The sequence below is a fragment of the Ruditapes philippinarum genome, unplaced genomic scaffold, assembly GCF_026571515.1.
Source record: "Ruditapes philippinarum isolate M1 unplaced genomic scaffold, ASM2657151v2 ctg311_1_1_1_1, whole genome shotgun sequence".
In the NCBI taxonomy this organism is placed as follows: Eukaryota; Metazoa; Mollusca; class Bivalvia; order Venerida; family Veneridae; genus Ruditapes; species Ruditapes philippinarum.
In genome coordinates, this window is record NW_026864451.1 from 217288 (window position 1) to 243905 (window position 26618).

The window sequence follows — 26618 nt, forward strand, 5'->3', positions numbered from 1 at the left end:
AAAGATACGATTCATTCTAAGAGTATACACAGGAACAAAGCAGCACCCGCCAACCAAATAAAGCGATGTTACCTTACCTTCAGGTATTCTAGCGTCATCGCGAAGTGGTGATTCAATCCTTAATTGGTTTTCTGAAAGCATTCGCCTATTCTATTGAAACAACTATTTTCGAACATCCAAAACGATTGATGATACACATTATTTGTTTACAACATAACAATCATTTTAGATTTTATACGAGGTGTCTTACAGAAACTATATCGTGATAAAGAAATACCCCTAAGGAAATCATGAAGCAACAAAATAAAAAAATTCTCACTCGACATGCAAAGTTAATAATATGCAACGAAAAGACTTTCTTTTTCTAAATCAAAATCTTATTATTAGTACATGTAGTACTATATTTTTCACCATATAATTAAATCTACATATTTATGTACCGATATCACTTACACAACACTATTACCAGCTGTCTGATTTAAAAAAAAATCAATAAAATATTCAACAAACTGTTGTTTCTAGTAAAATTGATTTCGTTCTCGTGTAAATCCAAGATGGAGAACAAATACAATAATAAGGGTATATTCCTAATTGATGTAGGGTATGACATGACAGTAGTATGAGATGTTATAGAATAAATGTTAGAAAATGAATATGTCAGACTTAGTTTCGGTCTTTACTCACTAGACAAAATTATTTCTTTTGCTGAAATTGCTGACAATAAGAAAGATAAAGAAGGGGCTGACACAACATCAAACAGTGATATACTGAAATCAATTAACCCACCCACCGATATGATCCTCACACATTCATTCGACTCTTCTACTTCGCTCGCATTAACAACATTTGACGTGTTGTAAAACATACAAATAATATTACGATATAATAAAAAGATATAATGATAATAATAACTATAATAATAATAATAATAATAATAATAATAATGATGATAATAATAATAATTATAATAATAGACATAATGATAAGTAACCAAATAGTATATTACTATCAAGCCAATAAGAACACTAATTTTAACAAAGGACTGAAAAGATATAATATTTTACGTTCAAATTTCATACTAGATTTAAATAAATTCGATAAAAAATATTGTGGGCTAAGAATTTATTTCTCTTTGTCATGAAGTATTTCTTTAAAAAGACTTATCCATAAACAACTTAACTAAAACAACACCAAAACAAATGAAAAACGTCAATAAGGTGAGGGGCAGAATGTTTTATTCAAAACAAGGCAAACCTGATATTAGTGGTGGTAATTCAATAAATTTTTCTTCTGTAGTCGTTGTCCGTGTTTCAGCTGCAAACAAAAATTGAAAAAAAAACAGCAAATCAGGAAAAAATCGCAATATCTGATTTTAAATCAAAGGTAAAGGTGGTGTTCTAAAATAAGTTTTATTATAATTATACAGATCAAAATGTACTACAACATTGTACACATATATCAGGACATTTCATCAAAGTGACATAATGCGCATGTTTTTCTAGTCAAGTTCAGCTGAATTGCCTCAAATTGTTTCAAACGTTTGACTGTTCAAATGGTGATTGTCTAACAGTTGATATTTGAAAATGCTTACGATAAAATTTAAATCTGCCTTAAAAAATAAAAAAGACTCCCAACCTCTTTTTTTATAATTTGAACGTTACAGGTATATTCTAATTGATGTTTACAGAAATTTAGTCTGGCTCCTTGCATTATTTATTATTTATGCAAAGTAAATAATTAAATTAAAATGAATTATGGCAAAATAAAAACATATGTTGACTTTCACCCTATCATTGGATGGGCATAATGTCACTTTAACTTTATTAGAAAATTTCATACAAACAAGTCTTAAAGAGACCTTTGTTATAAAAAAAATAATATAGCTCCGTGAGTCTGATAATGTCAGACAAACAAAATTTGAACACTTCGAAGCCGAATTCGTATATCATTCTATATATGAAAAATATCGAAACATTTCTTACATTGAGATGTTTCTATCTATCTAGTTCTTTAATTCTGATACATTCGATTATTATATATAGTTAAGCTTTCAAATAAAGAGAAAATAAGATGAAAAAATATTTCATAATGATTTATTGAAAAGGAGTATGTCTTGCATATGACAGTCACTGTGAACGTAAGGTATGCATTTAGAAATGCTTTTAATTTAGACTGTAACTACAAAAACATTTAAATAATTGATATAAAACACAAAAAGCCCGGATTAGTTTTAATTTTCAAAAGAATTCGATAAGCGTGTTTTAGCAATATATCACAAACATATTAATAACAAGGAATAATTTATCTAATAAAAAACTAAATCAATGCGGCTTACAGTAAAAGTATTTTCGTATTCATTTTTCAGAAGTTATATGAGCCGCGTCACGACAAAACCAACATATGGCTTTGCGACCAGCATGGATCAAGACCAGTCTGCGCATCCGCGCAGTCTGATCAGGATCCATGCTGTTCGCTTACAAACCCCAAAACAAATAGAGAAACTGATAGCGAACAGCATGGATCCTGATCAGACTGCGCAGACTGGTCTGGATCTATGCTGGTCGCAAACCCACTATGTTGGTTTTGTCGTGACGCAGCTCATATCTAGAAAAGAAAGAAAACTACCCATTAACAAACAGATAGATATAAAACATGTTTATTTGTCTTACTTGTAGTTGTAGTCGTGGTTGTAGGTAAAGTTGTTGTTACTTTCTTTTCTTTCTTTGCCACTACAATTACAAAATAACATTTTATATTATAGAAGGTAATAATTTGAAAGCCAACATGCTTCAAAAGTCAACATGTAGTACAGGCACAGACAAATACCTACAATGATCTGTTGAACGAATGCCAAATTAATGAATAAATAAATAAATAAATAAACAAAACAAAATCGGAACAGTTAAATTCATAAGGCAAAACATAATACCAACAAGAGCACCGCTAGGCGGAGCATTATATGCCCGAAAGTGATTTTTTTTTTTTAGTAAAGATGAAGAATTTGTAAGACATGGAAATTAAATAAAGTATTAACTCCTTCACAAAACAATCATCCTATGAAGTTTAAACACAGTTGGCCAAATCAAACTTAAGTTATGTTCCAACAACTGTTTTCAGTTTCAAGGTCATAGTGACCTTGACTTTTCACCTTGTGACCCCAAAATCAATAGGGGTCTTCTACCCAATATGGACAATCATCCTATGAAGTTTGAAAACTGTGGGCCAAATTGAACTTAAGTTATGCTAAAAAAGCTGTTTCAATTTCTAAGTAATAGTGACCTTGACCTTCGACCTTGTGACCCCAAAATCAATAGGGGTCTTCAATCCAATATGGACAATCATCCTATGAAGTTTGTCCACTGTGGGCCAAATGGAACTTAAGTTATGCCCCGGAAACTGTTTTTCAGTTTTAAGGTAATAGGGACCTTGACCTTTGACCTTGTGACCCCAAAATCAATACGGGTCTTCTACCCAATATGGACAATCATCCTATGAAGTTTGAACACTGTGGGCCAAATGGAACTTAAGTTATGCTCCAGAAACTGTTTTCAGTTTCAAGGTCATAGTGACCTTGACTTTTGACCTTGTGACCCCAAAACTATAGGGGTCTTCTACCCAATATGGACAATCATCCTATGACGTTTGAACACTGTGGGCCAAATGGAACTTAAGTTATGCTAAAAAAACTGTTTTCATTTTTAAGGTCATAGTGACCTTGACCTTTGACCTTGTGACCCCAAAATCAATAGGGGTCTTCTACCCAATATGGACAATCATCCTGTGAAGTTTGAACACTGTGGGCCAAATGGAACTTAAGTTATGCTCCGGAAACTGTTTTCAGTTTTAAGGTCATAGTGACCTTAACCTTTGACCTTGTGACCCCAAAATCAATAGGGGTCTTCTACCCAATATGGACAATCATCCAATGAAGTTTGAACACTGTGGGCCAAATGGAACTTAAGTTATGCTCCGGAAACTGTTTTCAGTTTTAAGGTCATAGTGACCTTGACCTTTGACCTTGTGACCCCAAAATCAATAGGGGTCTTCTACCCAATATGGACAATCATCCTGTAAAGTTTGAACACTGTGGGACAAATGGAACTTTAGTTATGCTCCGGAAACTGTTTTCAGTTTTAAGGTCATAGTGACCTTGACCTTTGACCTTGTGACCCCAAAATCAATAGGGGTCTTCTACCCAATATGGACAATCATCCTATGAAGTTTGAACACTGTGGGCCAAATGGAACTTAAGTTATGCTCCGGAAACCAAATTGCTAACGGACGGACGGACGGACGTACGGACGGACGGACGGACGGACGGACGGACAGACGGACGCCAGGGGGTATAACATAATATGCCCGAAATTCTTTCGGGCATATAAAAATATAACACTTTTTCGCCACATAAAAAGACTAATACATATTCAAGATATCAATATCTCTTAGTTAACTTACATGCCAATATTTTTTTCTGCAATTCAGGTGCGGCGGCTGTAAGTTGTCCATATCTTTTAACCATCATGACGTTTTCAGGAACAGTAGCTAGAGTTTCTAATTCTTCTTTATCATTCATATTAACACCGATTGTAAAGATTTGTATGCCCTCAGCATCAACACCTTGCTTTGTCTCCTCCTTTTGTTTAGAATATTAGAATTTTATAAAGTAATAAAGATTTTATAGATGTCATTACAAGCAGAATATAGCTGTCTATAAACAACAATTTAAAACATAACAAACAAGACGAATGAGAATGATCATAACTGTCATCACTTAAGTTTACTTAGGATTATGAAAAAAAAAATTCTAAAGTTTTTATGTTCATCAATATGAAAAAAACCCTCTAAACGTCTTTTATCCTTAAACACATCTTGATAACATAGACTGATGTTTAAGCTGTAAAATGACTTTGTATTGATAAACAATACAAGAATTGTAAAAATATTAAATCATCTAGCCTCAAGGAACATTAAATGCCACGAATATTCAAAGTTTATAAACGATTGCAAAATCTTACTTACTATCAAATTCACATTTTCGTTTGAAGGCTCATCGGTTATTAGAATTAGGGCAGACGGTACATCGCCTTCTCTTCCGTCGAAATATGTTCCAAGCATTTGTCGTCCCAAGGCCAATGCTCCAGAGACATCATTACGATAAGATCTCATACGATTTCGGTTTAATCCGTCAATTTCTTTTTTCATACTTTCAACGTCATGATATCTGTTAATGTTGAAGTAAAAAGTTGGTTACTGGTCACATGTGGTACAATAATGATATTGTAAAAATTTTGTCGTTTCAAAAATTGACAAACATTAAATTTATCAAACAAAATGATTGAAATACAATGAATTTTCTATAACATACGTACTGGTTAATATGGAATATGACTTCTGGATCAGCCGCATAAATCATTAAACCGATTTGTACATCATTGTTTTCCACTGCTTCTTCTGCATTTTCAATAAGCTCTTTTAAAAATTCTTGGACAGATCCAAAGTCGAATGGTGATGCTTTAGGCGTCAGATGAACCGCTATTACTATATCAGCCTGAGTGGCCTCTAAAATAGTTTTAGATGTCAGTTAAGTTCATCATGCTTACATTGGAAAATAATACAAAGTTAATATTAATCGTCCATATTGAACTTTGGTAACGTTTATCCAAATACAAAATGCTTAATAGTCAATCGATTGTAATATACCCGTCAATAAATGTGTATATCTAAGCTTTAATGGTAATTCATATCACGTAAGGCGTTCAGAATATTGTTTTTCAGCATGAATGCTCATTATGCCATTGTGTAACGAGGTCTTGTTTTCATTTCATTATTTTCTTTACTGAAATCCCCGAAATCATAGAATCATAGATTACCTATAGAAAATAAATCTTCTTTATAATTATAAAAGAAACTAACACACAAAATAAATAGATGTACCTGATAGCGGTATTGAATAGGGAGTAGCTGTAACAGAAAACAAGATGAATGGTTTATTCAACTGTAAAAGATATCTAAAGATACAATGTATGATGAAAAAATTATTGTATACGTGATTGCTTAAACGATATAAGAATTAATATAAACTATAAGAAAAATTACAAAACTATCTGGAAATGATATAGATTGTGTAAAGTTATAATTTATCCAGATATTGATTAAAAAATAAGAAGGAGTAATCATCCTCGGATAAGCAAAGCTGAAATGGAGACACAATGCACTGCACATTCGTAATTGCATAGAATAGAGAATACTCCAATACTAATTAATGGTCAAAACAAAGCGTATTATCAATATATATTTACAGTTTTCCTATTTAATGGATTTTGTCGTTTGTAAATGTGATAATATCATAACATTCTCACTACCGCTTTCCAATACATCTACTACTTTAATATATTTACAGTACTATTTCATCAACAACACCAAACTCTGTGACAAGTATAACATAACACAAAGAAGAAAAGAACAATCAAATCAACGTACAAAAGATAAGATGTTTTGCAGTTATAATAGAAAACAAACACTAGAAGAGCATGCTTCATGCTTTATTTATATACTCGTACATAAAACATTGGATTTCATGCCTTGACATGTAAAATGGTTATTAACACAAATCTTGAATAATTAAAAGAGGTATACTTTGACAAGGAACATGAACAGTATAACGTCAAGATCATGCAATAGCATGCAAAGGTTGTGTTCGGTAGATCGGTTCAAGCCTTTAACTTGTGGTGTAGGGTATGTAGAAAACGGTTAACTGCCTAACGTCGTGAATTATAGGTACGAAAAGCAGGTGTTTATGCCAAATGCAGAAAGTGATCCGAAAGCATTCTTTAAACAGTTTTCTTAATACAAAAACATGGATTCGTATGAAGAAACCTACTTTACGTATGCATACTGGTTGGCTATTTTTGACTTACTGAGAAACTTAGGTAATTCGGTAGTAGATGGTGTAGATTCGATTGTTCTAGTTGTCAGCTTCTCTGTTGGTATTCTAATAGTTGTAACTGGGTCTTTCCTCTTGGTGACTTTTTCAACCTTTCTCGTAGTAGTCATCGGTGGTTTACTAGGTTTTGTTGTAATTGTATCAAGTTCTGGCGATGTTTGAGGAGGATTTGTAGTAGTTTTTGGAAGTTTGGTGGTTTTTGGTGGTTTAGTGGTTTTTGGAGGTTTTGTGGTTTTTGGTGTTTTACCATCCGTGGGCACTTTAAGATTTTCAACTAAGAAAGCAAAATTCAACTTATGAAATTTTAGTACTGTATAAAATGTAGAAAAAAAATGAGTTTCAAGAATGCATACAAATTTTCCATACACTTAGGTCCATTTCAAACGATGTTGCCTCAAATAAGTAACTAAGGAAATCCAAAAGAATTCTGTATAAAACATTTTCTATAAGATAAAAGGCTAGAAATGGATCAAATACATTTGTATATGCAACAAAATATTGGTCACAATGTTAAATTAGTTTAAATTATAATGAACTTACAAATTTTCAATTTAGAAAGTTTTTCTCTTAATTCGGCAGACTTTATGAAATCGTCGTACTTCTTTCCCATGAATGAATTCTCTGATGTTGGGTCATTTGCTAATGCTTCGATTTCATTCATATCGGCATTTCCAATCCCTATCGCAAATATAGAAGTCCCTGACCGCCTCATCGATGAAGATTCCTTAATAATTTCAGTCATATCCGAGCTTGAGGAACTATCAGTTACAAATATCAATAGATTCGGTATATCTGGCCGGTCACCCTTCTTTTCAAGTAAAACTTCTGTCTGAATTAAATTAAACGCTTTCACAACATCTGAACCTTTAGTCCTCAAAGTTTTTGGTTTAAGTGCCTTCTTTATAGACTTTACAAGTTTTTTGTTCTTTTTATTCTTTTTAAAATCAAATTCAACTCTGGCATCTGACCCAAATACAACAAAGGAGACCCGTACACCGCCTGCTTCAACGTCCATATTCGATACCAGATCGTTAATGAAAGGTGTTAACTTTTTCTTGATGTCGGAGATTTTTACGTTATGAGATACATGTACGGCAAATATGACATCTAGCTCCTCGAGGTCTGCAATAGATTACCTGGTATAAGGTGATTGCTTCAATTTAACTAATTTAGCGTTCAAAACTCGCAAAGCTGCCGCGCGGAGAGTCTGAGTTAAGGCAGAAAAAGACTTTAGAACAGAAAGCAGAGAAAAGATTATGATTGAGATTTTAACTTAACGAAAACTTGATGTAGGTATAAAGAACTTTAACTCAGTTTTCTTTGCATTTTGAGTACAATTTACTAATAAAGATTGATATTTATTTATAAGTAAAATTAACAAACGATAAAGAAAAGGCAGAGGTTTCTGTTAAGGACTTATCTGCGCCTAGAAATACGTCTTGGTGTCAAAAATATTTCTATATCTTCAAACAATATGTTTCTATTTAAAGAAAGCATTTTACATATTTATAATTATTAAAGAGCAGAGATCGATTCATGCAGCCACGTTCACAACATAATTCACTCACAAAATGGTTTAAAAGCTGCAGCAAGACTTGTGGTCAATTTTTTATCTTTTGCAAGATCTGTATAGTCATTGACCATTATGCTATTTGTATCTGCCTCAGGTCCTGTCAATATTTCTATTTCCTTTTGTAAGTTTGGATCGTCCCCGATTCCAACAGCAAACACGCTTATGTCATTACTTTTTAAAGATTTAGCCACGTCTGCTAAACGATCCTCTTTAAGTTTTGAAGACGCCTGGTCGGACATCATAACAATTCCATTTGGAATGTTAGGATCATCTCCCTTTTCAGGCGTAAACACTGAATCTTCAACGTATTGCAATGCACTAGTTAAATCAGCCACTTTGTAACGCTTGGTTTTAGGAACTTTTCTAAATGTTTTCTTAATGGTTTTCCTATTTTGAAAGTGCTGCAGATCAAATATTGTTTCAGCGTCTTTCCCGTAGGTAACAATACCAAATTTAACTTTTTTATAATCTGCCCTCATTGCAAGTGTGCTTAAATATTTTAGCAGGTACTTCTTAAACATTTTTGTCTTTGTTTTCTTTGACACGTGAATCAGGAAAACTATGTCGGCTTCATCGCTATCTGAAAATATGTCTTTGCTTTTGTTCTTGTGAGGAAGATGTTTTGTCAAAAGTTGTTCATGCAGATTTTTGACACGTATGCTAAGCACATTACAAGTTTCAAGAGCTTCTAAGGTAAGGCATATAGTTTTGCAGTACTTTAATAATATACTGACTCATTATACATATGTATGTATGTATACATATATAACAAACCTAAAGTTTAAACAATTATATGATACACAAGTACCAAGCCGAAAGTTCAGAAAAAACTAAATATTTGAATAATAGAATAGATAGTATTAAGGCTGATTTTCCTGTAGCATAATGTCTAAGATTGAGAAAAGAGTACATGTAGCATATAACAGTTTCATACATTCCAGTTTAGGTCAATCATTTTAAAAGTCTGAGTTGCGTTGAAAGAGGTAACAGTGTAGGGACAGGACAGAACGAGCATAAAGAAGAAAGGGTGAAAAGATGCATGTGTAACGTTGTGGAAATCAGTAAGACTTCGTTTTTCGGGGCATTCATTTCAACATGCATTTTGTAAAGTTATGATTCAACACTCTTTGGACAACACGGATGTTAAAAGCATGGTAAAGTTTGCATTCTGCAAAATAAAATACATGTAAGGTTATTACATAAATTGACATAGATAATTGTTAAATATATTCTTTTTGAGTTATATATAAAGGCATATCTTTCAAATTGCATAACTTTAATTTCTTTTAGATTGGTATATAGGTATGAAAATTTAATCAAGTAAATGTAATAATATAAAATTCAACATTAAATATAACAAAATACTGTTTTAAGGAAGATGCAAAAACGATTTGCCTTTAGATATGTTAACTCAAATACAGACAATTACATTAAAAAAGTAATTAAATAAAAATGCATACTAACAATAAATGATATAGTATACATTTAATTTTAGTAAGAAATGAGTAGAATTGGTATTAATGTAAGAAATATTATTAAGTTATAAATATAAAATATGTATTTACGTTTTTTAACATCTTAGAAGAAAACTTATACATGTATATTTATTGATACATTCGAATCACCCATTACAAAAATATATTTTCACTAACTACAGCATTTTTTTTTATCTGTGAAACTTTAAAATTGTTCATAGATACAGAAACATTTCTTAAAAATAACTAAAATTACTGTTTAAAAGCACGTGGTTTGATTCATATCACGTAATCTTATAATATCTTTTTAACCAAAAGCACAATAACTCAGGAAATTAAGTGGAATGGAATTCATGGTTCCTGAAAATGTTCCATAATAATTATTCAACTATTTAAGTAAGCGCTTACAACTTCTACTTTCATTCAGCTGTTAAAATAAATTGTTTTATACGTAGTAATGAACGGTGTCAATGCACGAAAAAGACGCATAAGCGCTATTTATACATAGAAATATACAAATAAATTGATCAAAATTTCTTGCGTTTCCTAATTTGCTTACGTGCGATGAAACCAGTTTCGTATTGCTTTTTAAAGGGCGAGTGGAGTGCGATGCCCTTTTACTGTTTTGTTTTGATAATGAAAATTACTAGGGCCGCCATTAGGTTCAACTGCAATACATCCAAGTGGGCAGATTTTATGCAAGAATATTAAACTTTTAGTTCTGCAACCATTTCTGACCCCCTTTTGAACATTGATCGAAAAAAAATTACATTATGCCTTTCTATGTATCTCTGAAATTATCTTTTCACTCAATCAATGGCCGGTGTACTGAATAAGGCACGATTGAATTTTTGGGTATTTTATTTATCTAGATAGTTTCTCTATCAATATTTCAAAGGATCAATACCGAGCAAAAAGATAAATTTAATCGAATACATAAAACACTTAAAACCAGAAAGAAGACTTTTGATCATTTAATACTCGTTTTTCTTTTAAAGTTATTGTATCTTATTTCACCGCCTAACTTTTTTCCATTCAAAAGTTTCATTTTTAATTAAATTAGACGATAAAAGAAACGATCACTGTTTTGTTTTACGTATGGTAAAAAAAGATTAATTAGATTTATAAATATATCAGTAGAACATACATATGAAATATAAGATAAAAATGACTGTTATGAAATAAGTAGAAATATTGATATATCCATTTATATACAAAAACATGCTATGATAACTTACTCTTTACAGTGGTGGTTGCAGTAGCTACAAAATAAAGAAAAGAAAATATAATAATATAATAATATTCAATTCAGTTATAAAAGCTAACGGTATATTTTGAGAAATTGTTATTCGAATTCAGAAATTCACTTGAGAGTACGTAAATTTTGTTAAAACACACGATTTGCGAAATGTTTCCTCTTTTCAAAAGTGTTTTGATAGTTGAATTACCGATGCGGCATTGAATTAAAAAGTCAAGGAACTTACTTGTTGTGGGTGGGGTCGTAGAAGTGGTTGTTGTAGTTGTTTGTAAAGCAGGAATCACGAGTGGAAACCCGTCTGTCCTAACTGAAACATTAATTGTATCATGTTTAATATCAGTCAAGACGTTGTTTTAAAAACGTTGACAGCAACAACAGCAACAACAACAACAACAACAAATATCTCTGATTATAAAATCCCGAGTAGCATGATTTTTTTAACTATAAAATTGAAATAAAAATCAGTCTGACAGACAAATTTGTTAAATATTAATATTAATGCTTGTTGACTTTAGATGATGTCAACATACGAAAAACATTCGGCTGATACCAAGAAAAAAGAAAATAATTAACAAGGGAAAACAAAAAACGATCAAAATGCTCGTTCGATGATTTTTTTCATATACATGTTTATCAAGGAAAAACGAAAATACATGTATATATAAATAACAGAAACAAAGAAGTTCATTTTATTTGATATCAAACTAGCTAATATTTAACATTTTAACTATAAAAATAGATAAGATGCACAACTTTGTAGCTAGATGTATTTATTATTCTTTCTGCTTGCAATGCACTTCAATTGTTTTTAGATTTATTTCAGTTTTATGATATTTTCTATATGTGCAACTTTGCAAGCGTAAATTTATTTTGTTCAATGCCTTGTGTTAAAAATATACTTACGTCCGACAAAAGCTTCTTGGATTTTGTATTCTAGGCCTTTTAAATGTTTTGTGTCATTCACCATAATGGCATATTCAGGTGATGACGTCAGACCATGCAACTCTTCTGAGTACGTAACATTGATACCAACGGCAAATATTGCAGTTCCATCAGCTATTAATAGAATATTTGCTGGATAATAACCATTACTGATAAATCGTAATATATTCCAATTTAAACAATTGATACAGATATTTCGAATTTAACTCAACCCAACCGCAAATATAATTCGGTTTAATATGCGACGCTGTCTTCTTTTCCAGTGAGCAACCAAGAACAAAGATCAACAAAAAGCAGAACACAGCCTCCGGCAACATCTTTTCACAAAGAGCACCGGAAAAGCAGCTTATATTGCACCACAGAATGATTCAACTTCATAGTGCTGATCTCGCCATAGCCATACTGACCTCATATATGTAAAAGATCAAAAGATTGCTTCGGGCACTACAGCATAATACCTCTAACATCTGCATGTGACACTTAATTCATTGTTTTACCATGTTCATACCTTAATATTGAATTTAAAAATGGTACACGGATATACGAAAGAGTTGCATTATGCATTAACCACTACCGAACAGGCACATGATTGTTTTATTATATTTACCTTTGAGTTTTTCTGCAGCTTGAATGGTCCCTGAAACTTCTGTGTCAGCATTGGAATCCGTGATAAGTATAACCAGGTTTGGTACGTTACGTCTCACACCTGCTGAATCTACAAGCAATGACGTTTTCACAATCTCTAAACCAGCTGTGATGCTTGCTGCTTTCGACCTATGATAAGATAACTGATTCATTAATTATCAAAAAGCAATAAAAAGACTCGCACTTTATGGTGAATCGTTAAAATATGTTTAAAACCGCCATTGGAACACGCCTATTAGTTATACACATGCAACTTTGTAAAAAACTGTTTATCTGGTTTTTTTTACCTATTCTTTTCTAAGAACAATCAGTCACTAAACAATAAGGCTACACATTTATTTAATAATTATGAATTGATAATATTTGTCACTAGATATGTAAAAGTAAAAAATGAAATTCCCATGGACGTGTTTTTATTCTTTTATTTTTTAGTTGGGTTAAAAACATATCGACACTATTAATGTCATATGGCGACTTTTCAACTTAAGTGGTGAATGAAGGCTTGAGTTGTCCCTCCGTTAATTATGTCAGGCATGGTTGGGCACCTGAGCAGAAACGCTGACGTTCCGATAGCCTCTAGTAATGAAATAATCAATTGGTGGAATTCAAATTCATAGCAGACAGGGGCAAGTAGTTCGAAGATGATAATCCTAATCACCCGGCCATTTTACAAACGTTCAAATATTTCAAAGAAGCAGGAAAATGAAAAAAGAAACCATTGGTCACAATGGGTATATCTAAGTGCACGGGAATTAATATCATTGCATAATTTTGAATTTTTTAAGCAAAAGTAACGTCTTTGAATTTTTTTCTGGAGCCCATTTAGATCTATATACACAAATTTTCTGTAATCCTCTTTTGAAAAAGATGAATGATTCAATTGCTTTTTACGTACATACAGAAAACAGAGGATATTGAATGAGTGTAGATTTAATACTAGTACTAATTAATTGAACTCGATAACTCAAAGAGTACAATAAATTTAGTATTGAATCTACACAAATATAATATATTTTTTATCACATATCTAAAATAAGACCGGTTTTCATCTAAAAGAGTAATTTTTCATTGACGCATAGTGTAGCGCTAATATTAGTTCGCTTTAACGCTGTGCTTGTATATGACGCAAAAGACGTAACGTTAGAGCGTCAATACACTAGTGTAATATGTGCCGTAGCTGATGTAATAAATTCAAATATAAACCGATTTCAATAGACAAAATGGGGCACAAAATACTACAAGATGCAAGGACATATGGTCCAAATTTCTTATTACGTTACCTGTAGTTAAAGTTAATTTTGTCAATGCCAGCTTTAACTTCGTCTTTGGAGTAGTAACTATTGAAATCAAATATAAGAATTCCACGTTTTCTGAACAGTGCAGCACCAACTCTAACTTTATCATCATCAATTCCTGCATATTGAATCGTGTCCTTCATGAATTCAATAACTCTTTGAAAATCGTCTCTTTTCATGGTGTTGGAAAAATGAACGAGGAAAGCAACGTCAAGCATTTCACTACCTGATAAAATACATAATTACGTAACAAAATTATTTACAAATTACTTGAATTAATTGTAGGTGTCAAATTGAAAAAAAACTTTGGAACATTTTTGTTATTATCTGACGTTTGCAAGTATTTGTTGAAAGGGTCAAAAGCTATTATATTTGCTGTCTGTGAATTGTAAAATTAACGTTTATATAGTGATTAAAATTATTAAAGAATAATTAGAATGAAACACTTTTGTGAATATGTTTTATAGAAAGCGAGTGGCGCGTGCAATAAATCATCGGCAAACTTACAAAATATAGCAGTGTAATATTTAGTTACGAAACATTTTATTATGTTTACGTAAAAATCATGTATATTAGATAGTGCACCGGATTCTTCTTTTATTCTCAAATATTTCAAGGCACGACCATATGGTTACTGTTCATAATTAAACTGTTTGTAAGTTTTCATTAACTATTTCAAAAGACACTCAGGTCTTAAATCTACATACGCTTTAAATAAACCTATTGCTTCTTTATTGTTCATTGGATAAGGGTACATTTATTAATCAGTCGAAGATGAATTATCGGCTGTTTGAAATTCATTTTCAAGCTTAAAAACATAGCATTTCAATCATCAATATCTTTGAAATATGCTTACAATTAGTGACCACTTCCATTAAAGTTTAGATAAAAGATGCATGGATGAGTGTATAAAGAATTCTCATTTATTCAACAAAGGGCAATCATACACGATAAATACAAAAAATCCGCCATACCTGCTGCAGGTGAATTAGATGCTTGTTCCGCCCCTGGAAACAAAAGGAAAATCAGCATTATTATGATATTAATGATACAAAACTGTCATTTATTTAACACACATTATGAAGTTCTGGTTACTTTGAATTATTTGTCTCTTTACATTGAAGGATATACATTATCTCGATTTATATTTTCTTTTAAATCTAAGACATGTTATTTTATTTACTTGACAGGGCGTCCGTGGCCGCGTGGTTAATGCCGTTTACTTCAAACCACTTGCCCTCAACGAATCCCTATAGGGACTTTGGATTCTTTAATGTGAGGAAGCTATGTAGCTAGCTTACGAAACGTCGGTGGTTCTACTCAGGTGCCCGTTCGTGCCTAAAATAATGTACGGAAGGGCACCTGAGGTCTTCCGCGACCAGAAAAGCTGGAAGGTCGCCATATGACATGTACTGTGTCGGTTTGATGTAAACCCCAATCAAACAAACAAAAATAATTACTTACTTGTGAAAATTTGACGATATACTACATCTTTAACTACATCGAGTTCGTCGACAGAGTCCATTAAGAATGTATTTTCCTGTGTAGGTTTACTTGCTATTTCATTAATTTCCTCTTCGTCCTCTTTGTCCAGACCATAACCAACAACAAACATATTCGCGCGCGCATACTTTAGCGCTTCCGCTTCCTGTAATGTGCGGTATTCATTGCGATTTGATTTACCGGAAGTTAGCAATAATACAAAATTTGGAGCATCCGGTCTGTCCCGAACAAGCAATTGAGAGCGGACACGTCCTAACGCATCTGCGGTATTCCTTTCACCAGGAATAAAGTCAGCAGTAAAAATTGCGTCCACAATATCTTCTGATTTTGAGTATTTGTTCAGATCGAAGACAACTTCTGGGTGTGTGCTAAATGTTAGCATTGCAATCTTGATATCACCGGAATCAACATCAGCGGATTCAAGAAATGACGTTAAAAATGATTTTACCATGATTTCATTGTCAAGTGATTCGGTAGTGTTTGAAAATTGTGATGTGTCAACAACAAAAACAAGATCCATCGGGGTCGAACCTAATCCTGCAACGAAAGAAATTTTACCGTCACACATACAACAGTCAGTCAATCAGAGTTCTTATTTTCAAATGTGACGGAGTTCATGCTTTTAAAATTTGATATCAGATATCAGGATAACTTACAAAAGATGCAATTTGTAACGTTTTAAATCGAAACTGGTATGAAACAATGCTTACAATCAAGGTTTCTAACTTCGTCAACTAATCTTTTCTTTTTTGTTCTTGTAAAGAAAATATCTTTAAAAAAATCTACATTTATAAAACTAAATGAACGTAGTACAAATCTGTTGCATTATAGCAGTTAATGAACGAAAAATGAAAATGTTTTGAAACATTCGTTTGTAAACTAAGCATTGAATATTAGAGAAATAATATAAAACAGTGTTAAATTCTCTGATCTACAGTGTACTACTGATACAATCAATTAGGAATAACACAAATAACCCAATAAAAATACCTGAAGTTTAAATGGAAAGATTTGTTAAACGAAAACAGAACATGCACTAAACAAAACGAAGAGGATACTACGTTATTGCAAATGGGTGCACTACAAGGCACCGACTTTAAGATTTGAATAGGTTATTAAAAAATTTATCTATTACGAAGTTAAGTTTATTTCTATCTCGATCTAGGCCTTAAAGATAATTAGACAGTACCATTATGCTGACAATATTTTGATAAGATGTAAGAGTCATCTTTATTCGTTCTAATGCCGAACTAAATGACAAAGAATGACTTCTATCGAAACGCGCCACTTTATAATAAGCATATAGGCGCAAAATCCATATTAAGTTTCATATATAATCAGAATCCTGAAATTGAAATTGACGACATAATGTTTATTTGTTTAATTATTGACATGACGTTCGTGCGATTTGTAGCAAAATACGGTTTGTTACAACATGGTCATTTTCATTAGCTACAGACGTGTATGTCTTAAAATGAATATTCTTATGTAGAAAACCATCCTTAAACATACTGTATCTAAATGGTCATAACGAACGCAATTATGGACACATCATGACCAAATATTGTAAATTATCAAAATGTAATGTGCATATAAACACATTTGCATGTTGAAAAAAAATCATTAGAACAAAAAATAAGTTACCGTGATCTGAACTGAAATAGTATTAAAAATGATAGAATAAAAGATCGTTTCATGCATGGATACAAAGATAAAAAGAGGTTTCAGCATGAAAGTTCTTACCAAAGCCTGTAAGATCACCAAATTCGCCGCCATTGTCTGTAAAATGACGTCATAATTTTTCAAAATTACCGCAAAGAGAAATCCAAATATAGGTTAAACCCAGCCGTTTTTTTGCTTACGATTCAACTTAGCATGATGTACACAGTTGTTAAAGAGCACAAAAAGGAGGTAAAAAACGACGAAACTCGCGAAAATAAAGTACACTGTAAGAACAATAGCGACAATTGGTAACAAAAGTTACAGACGCCAGAAGCATGAAAGTAACACAAAGTAAGAAAATGAGCAAAAAGGATCAAGAATGAACGCGCAATACAAAAAAAAAACAATTTTAAACATTTAAAAGGAACAATAAACATTGATTTTGAAGTAACACATAAAAGACGTATAGCATGTTACACATTGAAGGCAAATTATCTTTAATTATCTACTAATATCTACATTTATCTACATAAAAGAGTCTCTATAGCTACATGTATGTACACTATATTTAGTATCATTTAATATTTAGTTTGAGTACATTTGGGATATAGATAATCTTTCAACTAATTAAGAGCTGCAAATCAAGGAAATTCATGTAAAAATTAACATAAATTCAAAATATGTAATATGAGTATATAAAATTAACAACATCAATTTTAAAACTGAAAAGAAAAAAGGTTATAATTATAATAATAAGAATAAAAAAATATATAAAAATAAGATAAAAATATTAGTGACATAAACGTTACATTGTTTTTATATGTTTTTAAAAGGTACAACATTTACAGCAACGAGATCAATTATATGTTAATTTATAATATTAATCCATGTTGAAAGCACTGCAAAAAACTACACATATGTTATTAAATAATAAATCAATCATTATATTTTGATAAAACGTTTTTATTTTTACAGAATTATGTCATTAATAAGATTGTTTTACTTATATTAATATAACTAAACAAAACAATTTAATAAAAATTTCTTAAAATGTTAAATACATATCAAGAACTTAATATAGAACTTTTTTATATAAAATAACTTATTTTCAAATATAACCATACATTTTATAACAACTTCTTATCTTGTATTATACATCTGTGTATTTCGTCAAAGTAAAAAGTTATCATTCTCCATCTTAATGGCTTTATTACCGAATGCTAAAAAAATAATCTCGTGAAATTAATAAAAATCCTATTCAAAATGAAATAAGAACTGTACACATATACTTTACGGTAACGATAGATAACGATAACTAGATGGAATAATTATGTTAATCCTAAAACTTTACGCAGGACAGTTTCAAATTTCCAATTTGATCGACTTAAAAGAGGACAATTTAAGAGTATTATTTGTTTTCAAACACACGTGACCTTCTTACTCTGACGATATACATGTTCCAAGTTTAATTAGAATACAACATGTAACTCACCACCCTGCGCGCGTATTTCGCCAATCAAAAACACCAAAAACACTGCCAGGGACAGCATGCCTCCCCGGAAACTCCCCGCCATCATCAACAGCGATGCTGAAATATAAACATTAAAAAATGTATGTATTTTACATGAAAATGAAAAGAAAATGGACCAAGAAAAAAAACCTCGCCGAATTCTACAAGAATGTTTATATGTAAATCAGGTATATGACATTTTCCAAAAAAATATTTGTATATTTTAACGAATTAATTATAATAATATTTCAATGAAATATTTTGTATCCGCAATCACATGTATTTAAAACACAAAATCATCAAGGGCATGTAATAATGCAATCCTTATCCGATAAACATAAACATAAATAGCTGTATTACTTCCCTTAGATATCCGTAAGGCATTAAATATCGAGAATATGGCTAACCACTACAGAATAATTCTCATCCTTTTCCATTGTGTAAAAATATTTTGTTTGTTATTTATTTGTATTTACATTATATATACTTTCAGGAATAATTATGTTTAAACCAAACCACATTGGGCTCCTTCAAAACATACAAAAAATAGAAAATACTGAAAAGAAAAAAACAAACTTTTATTTTTTTTATAGTATTACGTTACTTGTCGGTGTATCATTTTCTTTTCTTTTTATTTATTTAATCTTTTTTATCATCTATAATTATGAAAACTACACTTCTACAATACAACTTTACAATAAGCTTCGTCATTTTTGAATTACAATATCAACGTTTCTATTTTTTGTATGTTAAACGCATCTGTGTGTGGTACACAGGTAATTTACAATGATTTATAAATTAAATTCATGGTTTTATCAAAAGCAATCATGTTCATTCCCACCAGACCATAGACTGGGATTCAATACATCATTACATATAATATACGCACACTGTATATTTTACGCTTTGTTTCCCCCTCTAAGATATAACTTATTCAATTTTTTATCAGATAATATACGGTGTCATGGGATCTCCTTATAAAGATGGTAACAATGATTTATATATTGTACAATTGAACTCTTTTTTGCATATGTAAGCAGAAAGAAAAAGACAGTAGACTTTTTATTCTAGTCAAATAGATTTTAAAGCCCATGAGGATGCAAAATAACGAAAAATGTATGACAACAACATAATTATATACATGATATCAACAATCATCAATTTATAAGGAGATCAGTTTTGATTTATAAAGAAATAAAGAAAATACCAGCCAAATATTTCATAAGAAGTTACATAATGAATATTTTCATATCAAAATAAATCTTTAGAGCGCTAACTTAAAGGTTTAACAACATTATTTTCCTTTTTAAATTTTTTATGCAGAAAAAGAACATTTCTTCCATTACCTTCTGAATTTTCTAAATAAACGTTTAGCCTTTCTTATGGAACTGTTCATAATCAATTTTAGGGATGTACTGTACTAAGATGACAATTTGGCGTAAGTCAACAAAGAAGGAGCCTGGTTAGACTAGACGGTGCTGACCAGCCTTGTTCCATACTTGTAGCAAATCTTAATCACGTTCAGTTCCTGCAGTGCATACGTAAGGGTTACATTTCAACGTGCTATGAGCACGGTTATTTGTTGTGCATTTAGACATATATTCCTTAGTATATTAGTATATATATCTAATTTGCTGAATTTGATATTTTGTTCCGTTTTTAAATAACGTTTGTACGGTTTCTCTGTCGTGAATTAAGACATTTGTCCCTTAGTATAGATCTAATTTGCTGAATTTGTTATTTTGTACCGGGAATTAAATCACGTTTGCGTGTTTTGTCTGTCTTTTTCCCTTAATTAAGCTCTAATTTGCTGATTTTGTTGATCAGTATACCACAGTACAAGTTTTCATAGCCGTTTAAATTGATTTACGGACAATTAAAGTCGTTTAATGAATGCGCAGTTTGCAGGAAAATTGACGCAACAAAGTTATTGTCATATAAAGCTATCACAATCTAACATTATTTACGCGCATACCTGAACTCTGCAATGTGCTTTTACATATCTTTATTTCCGTCAAGCGTGTGAAACACCTTTCATTGCTTAAAGATATATGTAAATTGTTTTAAAATTAATTAAATTATAGACGATTTCAATGCAAAAAAAGAATTGAACAACGAATGAGTGCTTGCATTACATAAACCTGGATAAAGTGTGATCCTTCGGAAAACTCCTAAGAAATTGTTTGATTAAAAAACTAATAGTTCCCGTCTGCACATAAACGTTTAAAGTGCGTTTTAACTTGAGCATGATCGATACAATGAAAGTGTAATATGCTATTTTAAATGTATTTTAAATTATTCCTGTCATGCTTTTCGCCATAGAGACAAAAGTAAAAGTTGCTGGTATCACCATACTTCCAGATATCCAAACTGAAACATGTTTGAATCTTGAAAAGAAAAAACAGCATTACTTTTGAGTATGTATATGATACTGGTATCTAAGTCTATATGTTATTTTAATGTCATTTTTAAGTTGATTCGTCCACCTGCTTTGCTCTGTAGCGAGAGCATCAGAAAGGTGATCAAGAGGTGGCTGGTTCAATCCTCGACTTCCAAGATATGACCACAAACAGAACATGTGTTGAAATCGGTGTAAAAAGCAGAAAAACAGACATTAAATTTGAAAGTGTCAAAAGTAAAGTGGCGTTTCATGATTCAGACACCACAGCAGAGCACATGTTTTAAACAAGATATCTCAAAGATTTAAATTAAATTGTACCAGTATCAGTGCTTATCTTGACATTTCCCATTGAGATTGTTGCGCGAATGTCAGAAAAGAAATATGTTTAAGACCGTTTTAATTTCTCTAAAATTTTCATCATTGATAAGAATTATGATGCAAGATTTAAGTGATAAACGAATAAAAAAGCAACAAAAAACCAAACCAAAACAACAGCAACAAAAAAATCAATACAAAATTATTTTATGTTGCCTTACTGGTAAACATTTTACTGTGTATAGGGATGCATTAGCCATCATGTTTTTCATTCATGTCATTGTTTATTAAATGTCGTCCATCATGTTAAATTTCATGCCATTGAACTTTTCATGGCATTACATGCGTTTGTTTGTATATATGTTAATCACGAGAAACTTGTAGTTTAAGTGATAAATAAACGTTCTTCTTCTTCTTGACGCTTAGATGAGCTTTGATGGTTTACTAGGGTTTATTTTGCTATGTTTTAATATTTTCGGCAGTAAAGTGTTTGCCTATCTGGCTTTTACGTCGGAGTACTTCATTTTTTTTGCTGTTCGCATAGGCAAGAAAGGAAATTCAAATATCATTGAAACACTTGTTAAAAACAATTAAAACAATTGGGGGTCACCGACCTTTTTCAGTTATCTACAGATTATTTGCTCATGCTGTATTCATTTCTTTCCACGGAAATTTGCGGTAAATTTATGTGACATTTATGGCAAAGTGTGGGCATAAATCTAAAGATACAATCTATTTATATAAAGCAATTGACATAAAATATCCTTAAATATCCTTAAAATACTTAACTGCTTAAGGATAATAGCCCTTTCATGAAAGACGAGCCTTATGTAGCTGATATCAGTGCCTTATAACATAATTAAAGTTCAAGTTTGCTTCAATGAAATAAATATTATGCTTAAACTCTATTTTCTGAAAATATAAATAACTGCTAAACTGTTTCTATGTAAATATATAATAAACATATTTTGAGGATACGCAGAGTAGATATATTAGGACACTATCAGTACCATTAAAAACTGGCAGTAGTTTTTTAGCGACGATTAATTTAACATGTCAATTTAACATAGGAAATCCAGTTTTCCATACGCAGCGTGTGCATTAAGACATATTCATTAAGCATTTGCTTGATGTTGAATAATTTTCGACATAAAAAATTATGTCATTTAAAAATGTGGATAAAATATCTTTATTGAAGAGTAAATAAAACATCCCGTCAATAATTGGGTTTCCACAGATATTAAACAGTGTAAAGCTACTGAATGTAGCAAAAGAGACAAAAAACCTATGATGAAACAGTGTAGCTATTATTATACTTTATAAGTGACATACTCCTTAGGATACTTTACACACATACTTTTTGCGGGACATGAAACTAGTTCATATTCAACTTAAAACTAGGGCAAAGAGTATATGTAATTTATATTCTAGTGTTATATACAAAAACGAGTTTGTTTGTTTTGTAATACAGACACATTTAAGGTCAAACGGGTTTACTAGTAGAGTAAGACCTAAGGTGTCCCTTTGTGCATTATCTAGTAAAACCACCGACGATCCGTAAGCTTACCGGATAGATTTACAGCGTTTAAGTTATTCATTTGAGCCCGACGTAACAAGTCGGTGCTAGAAAGCATGAGAAAAAAGTCGGTGCTATGGGAACATAAGGGGAAAGTCTGTGCTAGGGGAGCATGAGGGAAAAGTCGTTGCTACGGAAGCATGAGAAACGCTGCACTTTCCATTAAAACTCATGAACACACTCAATTAAACAGAGTCTGCAATTTGCAATTAAATTGACAATACTATCGAGACGGACCCATTCCCGAATAACATATACACAAACTTGTAGTCAAAAGAACAAATCAATTTTGCCTGTCTGGATTACGTTTAGTTAAGTACCTTGGAAAGTAAAATGATAAAACATTTTAACACGTCATAAACAACAGTTAGTACCAACTTCAAGCTGATAGTTTAATGGCATAATAATTAAGAGCATGTGCTTGCTTGATGTTTTGTCATGTTTTTCCTGCTAAAAAGCGTTATAATTGCCATAAAATTCAGTATGATTTAATAAAGTAGGTCAAACCGATTGGCTTTCCAGCTTAAAATGCCCACTTTAATTTAGAATAGACAGTTTCTGTAAACATTGTAAAGATACGTTCATATTTCTTTGGCTGTGTCTGGCAAAAAACACCCTTTTTCATGTGTAATCGCCATAAAATCAAACTAACTGCTTGTCGATAAAGAATAACCAAATTACCCACCTACAAACATTTGAATTAGCTGATTATAATTATACGAAATGTTTCATAAAGGTACCATTAAATCTTTAATGTCTGTTTTGAATTAAATAAAAATTGAACAAACAAGTTAGAAATATGCAATAAATAAGCGTTTGCCGACAATTGTTCTGGACACACATACACTATAAAAAAGAACCAAGATTCATATGCTCAACAATGCAAAAAAATACCGCCCAAAAAAACTAACATCGGTATGCAGTTATTCCCGTCATAGTGGCTAGACATTTTATGAAGCCAAATTAACCTTGAACACAATATGAAACATAATCTTAAATGTTAATAATTTTTTACTTATTATCAAGGTGCCAGGGTAAGAAGTATAGCTAATAATCTGGCTTTACATTAACCTTTGTACTTGTTTGTAATAAACGACGAAGGAGGCAATCGCATTAAAGCTTTTTTTCTTCCTCTAATTGAAGAGCCGGTAACAAGCGTTGGCGAACAAGCGTTGGCCCAAAAGAACTTGCACAGAAAAAGTGCTAAGTATTTTAAGGTCTCAAGTAGATTCTTTACCGGATATTTCAAGCACCACTTAAGATTCTCTATACGATTTATATTTATTTATGAATATTTGGTTTGAGTCAGGTATAGTGAAAACAGAAAAACGTTTTAACTGAAAAGAATAAGTTTGAATTATTAATATTGAATGTTGCTTATATTAAATATTAATTATAAAGCTGAATAACCTAATAAAGATTGGCTAAAAATTCAAATGCATTGTATAAGCTAATTTATCTAATTAGCGTTACAAACTCTTAATTTGCATTTGTCACGTGATACAACGGCTAATTAATGCAAGTTAAGCAACAGCAGCACAATTTAAGACGAAGTGTACTAATAGCAACAACACCAACAACAACACATTGTCTTTCTACTTTACTTTGTGTAAAAAAAACACACTTGAAAACAAACCCCCTCATGTTTTTCTTTTTGTGTGAATGCTACACTGGCAAGCGTCTGTAAGGAAGGCGTAGGGGGAATAAAATAAATGATAGATTTGTCTAAAGATAAAACATCAATTTATCATACTTTTTCATATTCTCTGCTTATCAGAGACACCGATTTGCCCTTTTAATGACGGAACTATCAGATCTTTTAATCTAAGCTGTTCACACTGTGAAGGGCGAAATATGATGATGTTGCAGATTTTTATCATTTTCTCCGGTGAATTTGTGAAATGGTCTTGCAGAAATGCTTCGTGAGTTTAATAAAGATTTGGATACAATTGATGAAAATGGGTAGTCAACAGAATAAAGGAATGACGGACCGCATGGAAATGTCGAAATTGCACACTATATTGGCCGAGTATGTTAGTTTTTTATACCTTTGTGAAATGGTCTTGAGTTGCATGTGTTTTATAAAGATTGGAATACAATTAGAATTGATGAAATTTGGCGGTCAACAGAATAAAGGAATGACGTACCTCAAGGAAATGTCGAAATTGCACACTATACTGGCCAAGTATGCTAGTTATTATGATACCATTGGCCCCTAAAATCTTAACTTCTTATTAGTTTTCATTATTGCTAATCTGAAATTAATCACCGATTCCAATTTAACGATGGCAAATGATATCTTTCATGTCATTTGATCGGTAAATTATTAAATGAATACCTGAAACTTCAAAGAAAAAAATGACTGATGCAAGACTTCCCTTATCAGACATGATAAGATTTACGAGCATCTGAGTAGGGTTTTAACTAAATTAGAACGTTTTATTTTTATAGATAAGAAAAATTAAAATAATGGATGGCTCCAAGAAGGTATTTAAATTTTGATAGGGAATAAATATGGGCTATGTTATATTGTGGACTTAAGTACTTCAGAGTATTCCATATTATTATGTTAGGTTAAATCCGCCGTTTCATTTTTTACAAACACGCACTATAGGCAACTGCAAATTTTCCTTGCTAATATACCACTTTTGTTAAAATAATTTTAAATAGCCCTGCCCCTTAAGAATGTCAAGAACGGGAAAAATGAAATGTTGAAACTCTTTTAAAGAAATTAGCGAGCAAACTGTCAAATTTTTCACCACCAAATGAACACAAATGCGGATATTTTCAACGCAATTTCAATGTTTAGGTACTAGAGCTGGTGCTGACGGGTGTAGGGGAGGGCGTGGACGTAAGCTTGAATTTACAACTGCAAATTAAACCATGCCTGAAACAGATTCAGTTTTGCCGTTTTGTTCTACTTATATTTTTCTTCCATGTTATTTATATTAAAAAGTAAAATACATATTTTCAAGTTTTTTTTCTCAAGTTTTTCTTAAAGCACAATAACAAATTTACGTTTTCACGTTTAGCAGGAAGCAAACGCACTGAAGAAGATAAACGCATACATTGTTTGATGACGTTTCCGTTACAATTGTAATAAAATATGCAATTTACTTGTAATCATACTAGCAAATTTGCACTAAGGCCCTATATCGTTTGTAAAGGTAAATCGTTTCTTAAGTTAACAAAACATATCCATTACACGTAGCAGTTGCAGGGCTAGCACTGGCAATTTTTTACTTTGAGCCAATTCTTCGCGGCGAAAATTGCCTGCGTGTATTTTATTTTCAAATCGGGCTATGGTATGGCATGGGATATTTAGAAAAGCATTAACTATTATCCAACTTAATTTTGGTAGCTACATTTTTATTACATTAACAAATCTTACATACATTGTATACGAGTATAATTTAAAGTCAGTAATCATAATTTTAAGCTTAGAGGTCAGTTACTATAACATTTGCCAAAAGTTTCATGTAGGCAGCAAGGTTCCCTTAAAATCTAAGTCTGTGGCACG

The 26618-nt window shown here is 31.6% G+C and overlaps 1 protein-coding gene across 29 annotated transcripts in view; it reads right to left on the reverse strand.

Moving 5' to 3' along the window:
* Positions 1 to 26618, reverse strand: part of LOC132725621 (uncharacterized) — a 164567-nt gene that overhangs the window by 77194 nt on the left and 60755 nt on the right. For 19 of the 29 annotated variants that reach the window (XM_060710767.1, XM_060710769.1, XM_060710775.1 and 16 more), the window contains exons 2-20: positions 18789 to 18884; positions 17378 to 17413; positions 15596 to 16171; positions 15106 to 15138; positions 14117 to 14357; positions 12799 to 12965; positions 12153 to 12305; positions 11476 to 11556; positions 11230 to 11253; positions 8512 to 9096; positions 7484 to 8065; positions 6918 to 7217; positions 5935 to 5961; positions 5370 to 5559; positions 5020 to 5221; positions 4456 to 4633; positions 2670 to 2729; positions 1255 to 1314; positions 78 to 131 (exon numbers count right to left, since the gene is read on the reverse strand). In XM_060710767.1, coding sequence (XP_060566750.1) covers positions 78 to 131; positions 1255 to 1314; positions 2670 to 2729; positions 4456 to 4633; positions 5020 to 5221; positions 5370 to 5559; positions 5935 to 5961; positions 6918 to 7217; positions 7484 to 8065; positions 8512 to 9096; positions 11230 to 11253; positions 11476 to 11556; positions 12153 to 12305; positions 12799 to 12965; positions 14117 to 14357; positions 15106 to 15138; positions 15596 to 16171; positions 17378 to 17413; positions 18789 to 18873 — 3634 coding nt within the window. In that variant the 5' untranslated portion in view covers positions 18874 to 18884. The remainder of the gene's footprint in view (positions 1 to 77; positions 132 to 1254; positions 1315 to 2669; positions 2730 to 4455; positions 4634 to 5019; positions 5222 to 5369; positions 5560 to 5934; positions 5962 to 6917; positions 7218 to 7483; positions 8066 to 8511; positions 9097 to 11229; positions 11254 to 11475; positions 11557 to 12152; positions 12306 to 12798; positions 12966 to 14116; positions 14358 to 15105; positions 15139 to 15595; positions 16172 to 17377; positions 17414 to 18788; positions 18885 to 26618) is intronic. The other 10 variants (XM_060710770.1, XM_060710771.1, XM_060710773.1 and 7 more) reach the window with 6 other exon arrangements.